Raw genomic sequence first — 13,625 nt, forward strand, 5'->3', positions numbered from 1 at the left:
AGTGTCAGAGTAAGCCGCATCGTAATACCAACTGCATTGGTTGGGATGGTCTTGAAGCTGTAAAAATTATTGAGGTCTTCTATTTGAGGAGAATCCTTGTAGAACTTGGCCCAAAGTGCTGTCATCCCGACAAAAATGCGGTAAACGTCAGGAACAAGTTGGGTCGGTGCGCATTCGAGTCGATTGAGAAATTGTACAATCAAAGGGTGAACAGGCAACCCCCCGATTATCTTCGGCTTTGTTGAAAGCCACCTTCTCGGGAGGAGGAGAACAATCCCTTTCATGAGTTTATGGAACAGATAACGCGATGTCTTCTGGAATTTTGCACTCCCGTAAATACTCTCAAGGAATCGATCAGAAACTCGGGATGTCCAGTGGGTGGCCGTCCATTGAACCTCTTTTCTCTCAAAGTAAGTCTCATCGTGGTACCTAGGATAGCCTAGTGGTAATTCCACACCACCTCCTGTGTGGAGGTCGTGGGTTCAATCCCCACCGCTGCCTTAAAAAAAAGTCTCATCAGAACTCTCCGGAGGAATATCCACGCAAAATGTTCGCCCACTTGGTCTCGGAATGATCTGAGGTCATGGTCAGTTTCCGTGATAGGACTCCTTAAGTCGAAGGAACTAGGGAGGAAGAAGCCGCCTCTGTTGCTACACTTGGCTCATCGATCTGAGATAGAGCCCTTGAAGCTTCAAATTTTGAAGACGTTTCCTCCTACACATTAACGAGGAAGGATCAAATATATGATCTTTGATCTTTGCTTCCTCCGATTTAGAAAGCCCTTGAGGTCGGCAATACACTTCCGACAGAGAAATTGTACAATCAAAGGGTGAACAGGCAACCCCCCGATTATCTTCGGCTTTGTTGAAAGCCACCTTCTCGGGAGGAGGAGAACAATCCCTTTCATGAGTTTATGGAACAGATAACGCGATGTCTTCTGGAATTTTGCACTCCCGTAAATACTCTCAAGGAATCGATCAGAAACTCTGGATGTCCAGTGGGTGGCCGTCCATTGAACCTCTTTTCTCTCAAAGTAAGTCTCATCGTGGTACCTAGGATAGCCTAGTGGTAATTCCACACCACCTCCTGTGTGGAGGTCGTGGGTTCAATCCCCACCGCTGCCTTAAAAAAAAGTCTCATCAGAACTCTCCGGAGGAATATCCACGCAAAATGTTCGCCCACTTGGTCTCGGAATGATCTGAGGTCATGGTCAGTTTCCGTGATAGGACTCCTTAAGTCGAAGGAACTAGGGAGGAAGAAGCCGCCTCTGTTGCTACACTTGGCTCATCGATCTGAGATAGAGCCCTCGAGGCTTCAAATTTCGAAGACGTTTCCTCCTACACATTAACGAGGAAGGATCAAATATATGATCTTTGATCTTTGCTTCCTCCGATTTAGAAAGCCCTTGAGGTCGGCAATACACTTCCGACAGAGCAACCGTAAAGACTGGCTGATCCCAGTCGACCTCAAGCACGTGATACCAGTCCGTATCATGAAAAAAGTGACAACCATTCTAGAAGGAAGAACGACATCCTCTAGATCAGGTTCCGTCCTCTGACCACCCGAGGGTCAAATTTAAGGTCTGGACGCGAAAAACTCCCCATTTCCTAACAAGTTCAGACCGAAAACTAGAAACCCTAAGAATTGGGTAAAAGGAAAGGGTCCAAGCTCTAGAAAATTCTAACGAACCAATCCCATGACAAATGGAAAGAAAAACTAACATGCATTTGACATATGATGGTCTAGAGGGAGGAAAGAAACTTACCCAAGTGAAATTCGGAGGGAAAAGTTGAAAAGCTTGCAACAATTGCCTGAAACGCGTCCGAGAAGTCGAAAGGACAAAAACGACACTGAAAACACGAAGGAAAAAAGATAATGAAATACAAAATCTGGAAAAACTTGTATATATTCGCGATCAATGGTCCAGATTAAGAGTATCAAAGAAGATTCGCAATCGAGTGGTAGAGGCAAATCGTCATGTCGATTCAAAATAAGTAATAGCCAAAGCGACGTCGCATCGATTGGCTTATATTGGAGATACTTCGAGCAAAACCCCACCTCAGAATGTCCTACTAACGAAATAGGTAAAAAATGTTCGAGGTATAACTGAATTAAAGATCATACCAAATAGTTCATTACAATTTTTTTTTTATCAAAATGCTAAGAAACTAGAAGGTTGTTGTTACTCATATAATTTGCACAGTCCGAGCTGGAGCTCAGTTGCACCGAGAACAATGGGGATGCAGCCCGAACCTGAGTCACATAGGCCCAAGGGTTCATGAAAGTTAAGGAACGACCCGTTCATAAGGCAAGAACAAACTCTACCGAGTAGAACTTCAGAGATAAGAGAAGCTGATAGGTCGAAGACTAGTCAAACCTAATATAAACACGTGTAATCCAAGAAATTTAGATAAAATGCCCACTTCAACGGTTATGCTGAGCAGACGAGTAAGTAACCTCCCACTACGCACGCTCTCGGACGGTTATCCAACAACTGTCAAGAACGTGAGACTGATCACCCCACGAACTCGACCTAGGAGGATAGACATTCTCGTATACACAAGCACTTGCCAACAAGTTCACCTATTGTTCAGCACCCTCATTTACTTTTTATCTTTTATTAGATTCGTCTGTATTTAGAAATAATCTTGCCTAGACACTCGGACTTCTCTAGACTGCGTTCTCGGAACCAAGTGCTTTTCCCGAGACAATTATTGTACTAATTTTGTCTGTCAACAATACGTATATAAATATGTATGTATGTATATATATATATATGTATATATATGTATACTAATATTCTTCTAAAGGAACTGGAACCTTAATTTATGGAAGGGAAGAGTATCCAATACTAGAGAAGTATTTCAACTATATACCAACAAATTTAGGCATTATATAATGATTACTGTGTCATTATCATTTTTTTAGGTAATTGCATTAGTCTAGCTTACGGTTGAAACTAATCCCACTTTTCAATGCCCCCTTTGATAGCTGAGTAACTTAAGGAGACAATTAATAGAATAAACATTTGGACCATAATACGACAAGTTAGTCTTCAGTAGTGTAAAAGCATATCTCCAATGCAAGCAATCAAAGTTGCTTTGTTATTTATGTGTAATTATCACATCATTTTTTAATGCTTATGCGTATAGTAGTGATTATGACATTGTAACCATTTTTGACACCGATGCTTTTCATTTTTCTCATAAAAATTTAATAAAATATTTAATCAACCACTATTTTTGTTTGAGTGAGACTTAACTCAATTATAAAATATTATTTTTTTAGTACATGTAACGCAATTTTTAATTGTTTGTATTGGAGATGCTCTAACAAACACAATCTACAATCTGTAAAATCATTGGCGACATTAACTTTTTATGAAGTTTATATACTGAAATTAATACTTTTGACAGACAGATTTTAAGTATGTAACAAATAATAGATGTTCAGAATTTTATTTTATTTTAATGATGTTGCAAAATATGTTAATACTTTAAAATAGTACTTAGTCATTGGCAATACTCTAAAAATATGAAATAACTTTTTCAAAATTTCGAATAATCAAAATATATAGTTTTGTAGATCTGATCTGACCATGCAGTAGTTAGGCTTGCTATAGTAAGCGTTGAGTATTTTAAGAATAAACTTAAGTGTAAATATTTATTTTATTACTAGTATTTACTGCATAAAAAGACAAAACAAGATTTAAAATGAAATATTTTGAAAAAGTTGTACTTTATTTTAATAGAAAAATTAGTTCTTTCCTATAATATATCAGCTTATTGGAGCACAACTAACTAGAACTCACCGCTATTTTAAACATTTGGTTTGAGCTCAGATGATGATTACCACGACATTAGGATTAACTAAACAAAAATAGAATATCAATGGGTAATATTTGGTTCTAGCTGGGCAAGCAGTTGCAACCGACTTACCCTATAATAAGTTTTGATTTCTTTATTTCTACGTAGTAAAATATTCAAATAAATAAATAAAAGAATTTAATATTCCTGATTTAACAAATCGATCCCAACACAACCGTCAACATCTTCTATAAATTCACCCTTAAAGAGAAATGAGAGCTATACAAACTAACAAACCAACTGCTATACCAAAAAAGAGAGAAAAATAACACAAACCCTTCATTCATTCATTCTTTTTCGTCAAAGGCTCTCTCAATGGACTCAAAAAAGTCTAACAAGATTAGAGACATTGTGAGGCTCCAACAAATCCTCAAGAAGTGGAAAAACAAAGCCAACGCTTCAAAGAGCAACAACAACAGCAACAATATATACACGAGCGATAATAACTACAACACTTTAGCCACAACAACTTCTTCATTATCTTCTTCTTCCTCTTCGTCTTCGACCATCAAGTTCTTGAAGCGAACTTTATCGTTCCAAGACGTCTCCGGGGCGGCCTCGAGCGACGCGGTCCCGAAAGGGTTTCTGGCGGTGCAGTGCGTCGGAAAAGAGGGCGGTGCGAACAAGAGGTTCACGATCCCGACGGAGTATCTGAGCCACCAAGCGTTCGTGATGCTTCTGAGGGAGGCCGAGGAAGAGTTCGGGTTCCACCAAGAAGGAGTGCTCAAGATTCCGTGCGAGGTGGCCGTGTTCGAGAAGATCCTCAAGATGGTCGAGGAGAAAAGAGAGGTCAACTATTTCTTCCTCACCGACCACTTCGGATACACCTCAGACAAGGACAGCAATGGCTTTTGCTTTTCTCCGCCCTCTGATTGCGACCTCACTCCTCACCACCCTCAGATGTGTAGATGATGATCTCTTCAGATGTGATATTTACATTTTCATTTTCAATTTTTTTTTGGTGTTGTGAAGAGAGCGCGAGAGAGTATGATATGTTAGAGGCCAGGATTTATAGAGACATTTGAATAAGGTAGATTTATATATATACTTTTTTTTTTTTTTTACATTAGAAAATATAATAGTTTTGAGTTGGACAACTGTTTGGAGATCAAGTTTATTATGTGATTGATCCAGGTGTTGTATCTACCGCTCAATTTTAATGCAAAAGAGAGTCATTTTTATTTTCTTTCTTTCGAGTTCATCCCAAAAGCGATTTCTTTGTTCTTTTTTTCCTTTACTCAATGCGTGAATGTCGATCTATCTAAAATGTTACCATTCTTTCAAGACTTGAGCCAAATCTCAGTACCCATAACCATTTTCTTAAATGTACATTTTTTGAAAATGGGTTTCTGTTGCAGTTTATTACCAACAAATTAATATAAGAACTCCATACAAACAGCGAGGTTTAATTGAGCATTGATTCAGGGACGGACCCTGACTATTTTTTTATTTATAGACCACTCACATAATTTATTTAATTAATAACGGATCTCCTCAATTTATTATACCAGCCTTCAATTTTATATCGTGAAATAAAATTAATAATTGACCATACCATATTATACTCTATAATTGTCAGCTAAACTAGATATTTTTATAATTTATTTTAAAGTCCTTACAATTTTAAATTAAGTTACTCTCCTTATATATGTATGTATAGTAAACATGTGACCTCTATTATTATGCGGCCCTTGTCTCGGTCACATTGTTCCTATATGCCTTTCTCTATCTATTTTTTCTTTGTACTTTTTGTAATCTCAAAGTTATTTTTCCAATTACAACTTGTTAAAACGATCGATCTGACACAAATATCACTAATATCAAAACTAATCAAAACATAAAATTTGACAATTATATTACCAAAATAAAAAACTACAATTATTTTCTTAAAAAAATTCTTTCTGTTTTCTTATTTCGTGACCGATATGTCACAAAATTTTAAAATCATCCACAAAATACTCACTTTCGTTACCGAAATATCACAAAATTATAAAGGATACTACATTGTGTGACAACTCATTTAGAAAAAAAAAAATCAAGTTGATTTAATTGTATCCTTGCCAATAATATGAATTAATTCGTTAAATATCATGGATTTTATCTCAGCTAATTAACCATGAGAGGAATAATAATAATAAAAACAAAGAAATAATGAGAAGAATAACACATGAAATTAATTAACTAGTTATCATTCACTTTTAATGTACGATTCCTACCATGTCCCTTCAAAATACCGATTCTTTGGTTCGTTTATCTATGCGGATCGGATCGGACATCTGTTTGGACTTTATGAGTTTGGACACCATGCAATTTATTATAAAGTTTCATCTCAAAATCAATTAGAAATAAAATATATCAATTGGAAATAGATTAGGAGCTAAATAATTAATCGAAATAAATGAATTTGTAAAATAATAAAAAGTTTGTCTAAACTTTCTTAAATACATACCAGATTTTCTACAGATCATTGTCTGAATCGATGCTCTCCAAAGAGTTTGTCTAACTAGCGCCACTATTCTTATTCCATGTATTGATCATTGTGATATATACTTAAACTTTTTGACAAACGACCTATTCGATACTGATTATAATTTGATGGTGCAGAGCAATCACAAATCAACCACCTGACTTTTTGGGTATTCTCATGAATAACCCACTATTTTATAAATTAAGCATCTTTTACGCTTTCCTTACTTTATGCCACATGTGTACATATTTCTTTTACTTTGACTTTGGGTCGCAATGCAATTATTTGGAAATCATTGCGGTACTTTTGACCTGGAGTAACTAGTAGCTGAGAGTATTTCCAATGCAAGCAACTAAAGTTGTTTTAATATTTATTTGGTAATACCATGTCATTTTCATTTTTGTATATTAATATTATGAGTTATAATGATTATAATTAAATAGCAAATTTTGACACCAATGCCAACTATTTTTTAATATAAAAAATAATAAAATACTAAACGCACTAATGTTTTGAATATAGTGGGACTCACAACAACTTTTGGTTCTACTACCATTTGAGTATTTTTATGTAAGATACCAAAAATTTTGATGTGGATCAAAATAAATAAACAATATTATTTTCTATGATGTGTAACTTTAGTTGCTTGCATTGGAGATGCTCTAATAGGACAAATTCATGGGGATAATATATAGGCGAGGTTAACTATTTGGATTTAATATAAAAATAATCTTAATCTGAAATTAGTACAAATTTATTTATTTTTAGCTGGTTTACAACTATAATGTAAGATTTGTAGGTCCCAGATCATGTAAAATGTTCAAACTATCTATTGTTTCATTTATTCCATCTCTGGATTAGGTTGCATCCTTTATCGTTATGTTCTTTCATCCATTTCCTCGCGTTCTAATACACATTTCGGTTGTAAATGATATCGTCGATGACAGATTTTAGCCACAATCTTGTTCGACAAATTTAAAGATTTCACGAATTGTAGCTCAATCCAACGTGATGTCAATATAGTAACGTGGGTTGAAGATATTTTTTTTGAACTTATTTGCTTCTTTGATATGTTTCGTGTTAGCCCAACAAAACCTTGACGTTTATGATGTGGGAAGGTCAGGATCGTAATTCCTACGAAGTCTAGGCTATAGCAATTAACTTCGTCTAACTTATTAATTAAATACCACATAAGCCGGGATAGAGTTAGACTCTAAAGTTAGGGAGGTTAAAGTAATTTTTTTAGAGGGGTTAATTTGTAAATTATCCAAGTAAAATAAGAGAAAAAAATAAATTCGGGTAAAAAATATAATTATTTTTAGGAGGGGATAAACTTTCATAATGATAAGATCAAATGCGTCATTACCCTTTGTCTGTAAATAATGTTGACAACAAGAAAATCGATAAGTTCAATTCCAGCAAGTTTAACACATTGACTAAGTAGAGGTCGTATTCTATACCTAAAACAACAAATTCTGAAAAGAGATCCCTAGTCGAACTTATCCCAAAGATCTTGGATATCACAATCTGCCCATTTGAAATAATCAGATCTCAAAATATGTAAGATGCATATTTACATTAGGGTGATTATTTCATATTTTATGTCACTATGATCTTGATATCAGTACATATCCGCTTAAAAAATAGCATCGATCAACCTCCATTTCCAATAAAGGACGCCTTAAAGGTACTGCGATCTTAGCTTTCTCATGTCTTTCTCTACGTTTCGAGTATCTTTCTTGCCATAACTCACACACTAAATTTGACCAAAGCTCGTCTATTTAACTATATGGGGTTTGCGTACGTTAGTGGCCGGAATTAAAAGTTTGCTAAGGGTCTCGATGGTCCGCGTTGAATAATTTTTTAGCCTCAACAACAGGAGTAGAAGGAGAGACGACTTATTTTTAGAAATAAGGCGGCAAAACAGTTGTCGCTAACGTTGAGCATCATGTAAAGTAGCTTTCTTTGTAATACTTGATTTTATCGTTAATATTTTTCTCATACACATTGCTCACATATTTTCTAACATGATTAATAAGATATCATCTCATGTTGGATGCATGTGTGGACGTCCAGTGCCAAAAACCCCCAGCAGGTGCCGACGTGTCGAGCGCAACGCAATTAACTTTGTCACTTTAACTGGTCAATTTATTTTCCCCCAAATTTTATGAAATCAGATCCTCTAATTTTTTTTATCTCTTTAAATTTTAGTGTCGTCCAATCAAAAAGTCAATTTAATCATTTTAATTTATTTTCAAATAAATATAAATTATTACTTAAATAAAATAATGGACAGTGTAGCAAAATAGCCAAAATAAAACTATGGAATTTGTTTCCAGCCTATGTTTCACAATTTTTAAGGAAATAGCCAACATGTTTATGTTGCAATAATTAAGGTCTGATTTGCCCTTATTTATTAACAAATTCGTCATTTTCTCTCTCCTACTTTTTCCTATACTTTTTTTACATAAAAACTTCAAAAAACCATATCTATCTTATATGAATTCGAAAATGAGTGATTCAAAATCCCATAGATTCGTGACCCCGACATCTTAAAAAATAGATCAATCTGTTTGATGAAAAATCATGTTTAGTACCATAGATGTAGAAAAATCACGTTACTATCTTAAATATGGAAATAACCGAAATTTTTTGAAATTATCAAAAAAATAAATAAAAACGTAAATATGATGCATTAAACATAATTTTTCATCAAATATAATGGGTTGAAGATCTCGACGCCACGAATTTGTAGGATTTGAAATCACTCAATTTCGAGTTCGTATGAGAAAGATACGAATTTTTGAAGTTTTGATGCAAATAATTTTTTTTTTGAAAAAAAATAGGAGAAAGAAAGTGACGAATTTGTTAATAAATAAGGGCAAATCAGACCTTAATTATTGCCACATAATCCATTTGGCTATATCCCTAAAAATTGTCAAACATAAGCTAGATCCAAAATCACATGTTTAAAGTGGCATAGTTAGTTACGAATCTCTAAAATAATTACATAACTTATTTTGATTGCTGAGACACCAAAAAAGGAAAGAGGATCCAGATGTTGGAAGTTGATATTTTAATAATATTTGATTCTTATCAAGTTTGAGTTAGAAATAAGAAAAAAAAACATTTGGGGATCCCAGCACCATTTTTTACAAACTTCGTATAGACGGAAATCTCTCATGATAAAATTATATTAAGGGAAAATATCAAAGATATCTACTGTATTTAATATTTAATCAGAATGCACAATTTATTCTCCCAGCTTTCAAGAATATCAAACATCTCTCTTCAGCTTAATATAAATGACAAATATGTCCAATGAAAATATGTTATATTGCAAATACCACATTTTTATTTATTTTTTACAAAATAAATTTTGAACTCCCCAAAATGCCTTTATTAAAATAAATATTTATTTACTATTTTATAATATAAAAAATCAAAACCTCTCTTAAAACAAAGATTTTGATTTAATTTTTTTATATATAAAATAAAAAATAAAGAATTATTTTATTAAAGGCGTTTTTGGAAGTTTATTTTTTTTTTAAATAAATGAAAAAGGGTGCTATTTGAAATATTATATATTTTTAAGGGAAGTATTTGTCATTTATATTTAACTAATGAGAGGTATATGATATATTTTTTAAAACTGAACGGATAAATCTCATATTTCAATTGTGAAATTAAAAACATGATATATTGTTGATATTTTCTCTCATATTAGCTCTAATGTTTTCCATTTTGAAACATTCCATGGATTTATTGGAAAGATTTATACTTTATGCTAATCGTTATATTTGATCAACTTGTATTTTTAAAAATTTCCATCATTCTAATTATGTTAAATGATGGTTAGTCGAGTACGTGTTTCGCTATTTGAAACATGAAATGTGAAAATTAAAATTCATTGTTTATAAACCGACAAAGTCACTTTATAAATGATATTTGCTTCTGAAAAACTATATTTGTTTTTACTTGTATACGTCATTATCCTATTGAAGTTTTCTGTTAAAAAAAGGGCCTTCCTTTCAAGTTCTTGCTTAAGGCTTCAAAACACGTAGGGCTGCCCTGAACTATACATCGTCAACCAATACAATGGAGAGAAATCCTCGTTACGAAAATATTGTCACCCAACCCAGTTTTTAGATACAGATTTTGTGTTGTCGTGATATTGTATATTGATCATAAACGTTCTATCATTTTTTTTATAAATGTAGTAGATGTCCTCTTGAAAGAGAAATAATAAATTAACATATCTTTTTACATGAAAAGAAAAATAAATGTCTCCGCTGATAATAATAATAATAATAACAATAATAAACAAAAATAACAAACAAACATATGTGCAATAAGAGAGATTTGAACCGTACCGTATCCCTCCAAACTATAACTTGAGACCATTTCTCTTCTTGTCCTTGGAAACACATCTCGACAAAACCTCCACGAAATCATCCTCTTCGCACGGCAGCTCCAACGGCCCTTCTTGCTCAAACCCGTACTCCTCCGCGGTCATGTCCATCAGAGCCCGGAAATCCGGCATCGACAAGTACTTCGCGGGAATCTGAAACCTCTTCAGCCCCGGCCCCACGTAAACCGCAACGAACCCTTTTGGGACAGCTGGACTATTTCCCGATTTGTCGCTGACGGACGCCTTTCCGGTCAGAAGAGACTCCGTCCAGGCCTCGTCGCCCGAGTCTAATAGGCCCTCTTTTGGTGTGCCAGTTCTGGGAGTGATCGTGGTTTTCGGCGATAATATCCATGGAATGTTGTTGTAAATCTTCTTTGGCGTTTTCACAATGAGCTTCTTTCCGGTCTTGATCATCCTTTTTTTTTTCCTTCTTCTTAGCTAGTTGCTTAGATCAGAAATTTTGTTTTCTGCTATCATTTTCACATCAATAAATGGTCAAAATAATAAGAAACTGATCGCATAGACTACCATATATATGTCTAAACATGCATATTAACGTACTGGAAATATATACAGGCGTTTTAGTAATTTTGCACTTTGTTCATAGACGATCGAGTTACGTCCAAGAGCAAATGGTTCTCCTCCACACATTGCGTTGTAGAGCTAATTCCATGTTTAAGCGGTGTGTGATATCTTACTATTAATACATGGCAATTCTTTTTATTATGTTAATTTGATGCCGTCAAATACTAGAAAGTGTTTTTGTGTAGTCTTTAAATTTCAAATATTTGTAACCACGAGATTTAGATGGTTATTAATGCTAGCAATAGTATTTTGTCCCAATTTATACTCTTTGTCGCTTGAGACACATTCTCTCTCGGGTCACTCGATTCTAGAGTCCTGTGACGTCGCCGAGGACTCCTCCGCGTTCCATCTCCTTTGTTGAGCACACCCCCAGACACCGCGCCTCAAACAACGTATACACACGTCTTGAACTACGTCATGACTTGATCTTGCAATGCGGGTACGTAGGCAGCTCATAAGAAGCGCAGTTACACCCCCTATTCACCCTCTTCTCTCCTTCGAGAACGCCTCCGACTAGAAGAACCACAACTCGAGACTTTCGAGTTCACACACTTGGCTCGGGTGCGACCACTTGGTCCGGCCTTCGGTCGAACCGCCCGAATCTTTAAATTGTTGTTCATTTTCATGCGACAACATTTTTGCGCTACAAGGAGGGGATTTCCCGACTTATATGGCCCGAAATCCATTCTAATCATCATCTTCTTTTCTTCTGAAAACTCCACTTTCTCAAACTTGAGAAAATATGAGTAATCAACCACCTACGCTCTCTGAGGGCGTTAGTAACCCCAATAACACTACCGGGACCAAAATATATTCATTGCGCTCCCAAGCGCATGGTGATGAAGAGTCGCTCCCCGAAGAGAGCTCGACCCGCTCACCATCTCCATCTCCGGATAGTCAGGACGACCGCATTAAGGAGTTCGAGGAGGATATCTACACTAAAGGCGACGAATGCAAGGTACCACAGCCGAGTATGCAAAACGACCTATGCGACACGGTAATCCCCAACGGCGAACCAGAAAACCTCAATGAGAAAAGTTGCGACCGCGATCCTGATTACGAGGGCCTTGAGAAGTTGGAGGATATCGAGACTTCTCTCATTAAGGACATGGGACTCCCCGCCCTGAATGAAGCCGGTCCTTCGGTCCCTCGCCTAAGATGAGGGACGTACCTGCAGCCTCCCAAGAAGGGAACTTCCGATATTCAGCCCATGACCGACTTAGTCGAAGGGAGAATGTTGCAGGAAGTCAGGGCACGCGAAGAGAGCGACGTCTTAGACGAAGCTTGTGGCTCTGTGGTGCAAACCACGATATTAGGGTTCGCCTTACCGCCCAACACAATGAGTGTGGCGAAGAACTAAGAGAGAGAGACTAAGCTCTCATCCAAACATCCTTATGGCGGCCCCAACTAATCGGAATCGCCGCACGAATCAAGGATCCAATGAGAGGCGACAGGTGACTCCTCTCGAATAGGGAGTTACTCTGACTATAGGTCTCGACGTGGTCCCCATGATACACAATCTTTGAAATGAAGTGCGAGACCTCCGAGAATATGGAGTAGGCGGAAGCACTTACGAGGTCGTCAAGGAGAACTCCTCACTTTTCACAGCCCAGATATTGGCCGAGGTATGCACGGGAAATTTCCCTACGATGGGAAAGCGGATCCCACTTACCATATCCAACATTACGAAACCTGGATGACGATGTAGGGTGTCGTTCCCGGCTTCATGTGCCAAGCTTTTAGTCTTACCCTCGTCGGACCGGGGTTCGAGTGGTTCATAAACTTATGGCCAGGAAGCATCCAATCGTTCAAAGACATGAAGGACACGTTCCTGGCATGCTTTGCTACATATATGGTCTTTATGGTCCAAAAGAAGACCAAGATGTACTTGTGGTCAATCAGGGAATAGAGTGGCGAATCTCTTAGACGATACCTCGCCTGATTCACTGAAGAATCGAATAAGGTCGATCACTTTGATGACAGTGACGCAATCGCCGCAATCATTGAAGGCTTGAGCACAAGCGACTTCCTCAAGTTCATCGTCAGCCGTGTCCCTTCTACCATGGCCGATTTAATGACTTGAGCAAAGACCTTCATGGGAGTCAAAGATTACCTCGACAGCCACAAGAGCAACAATCAAAGCTCTTGCCGCCGAGACGAACCTAGTCACGAGCAAGGCGACTCTGCAAAAGGTGAAATAAGGAGAGACGGGCTTTCAATAGCCAACCCCCGATGCCCCAGAAGCCACGACTTGCGGAAGACTTCAAGGATTACTCAGCGTTCACACTATTGAACA

At 36.6% G+C, this 13,625-nt stretch overlaps 1 protein-coding gene and 1 pseudogene across 1 annotated transcript; one reads left to right on the forward strand and one right to left on the reverse strand.

Annotated features, from left to right (window-relative positions):
* The first annotated feature begins 4,097 nt into the window (after nt 1–4,097).
* Nucleotides 4,098–5,034, forward strand: LOC149402322 (uncharacterized). The gene has a single exon (XM_089609745.1). It carries the CDS (start codon nt 4,182–4,184, stop codon nt 4,776–4,778), a length of 597 nt encoding a protein of 198 aa, XP_089465871.1. The 5' UTR covers nt 4,098–4,181; the 3' UTR covers nt 4,779–5,034.
* Nucleotides 5,035–10,720: 5,686 nt separating this feature from the next.
* LOC149402323 (auxin-responsive protein SAUR24 pseudogene) lies at nt 10,721–11,158 on the reverse strand (annotated as a pseudogene).
* Nucleotides 11,159–13,625: the final 2,467 nt, after the last annotated feature.

Source organism: Urtica dioica, chromosome 3 (genome assembly GCF_054948205.1).
Source record: "Urtica dioica subsp. dioica isolate 48M chromosome 3, U.dioica_male_clone48M_v1_H2, whole genome shotgun sequence".
Lineage (NCBI taxonomy): Eukaryota > Viridiplantae > Streptophyta > Magnoliopsida > Rosales > Urticaceae > Urtica > Urtica dioica.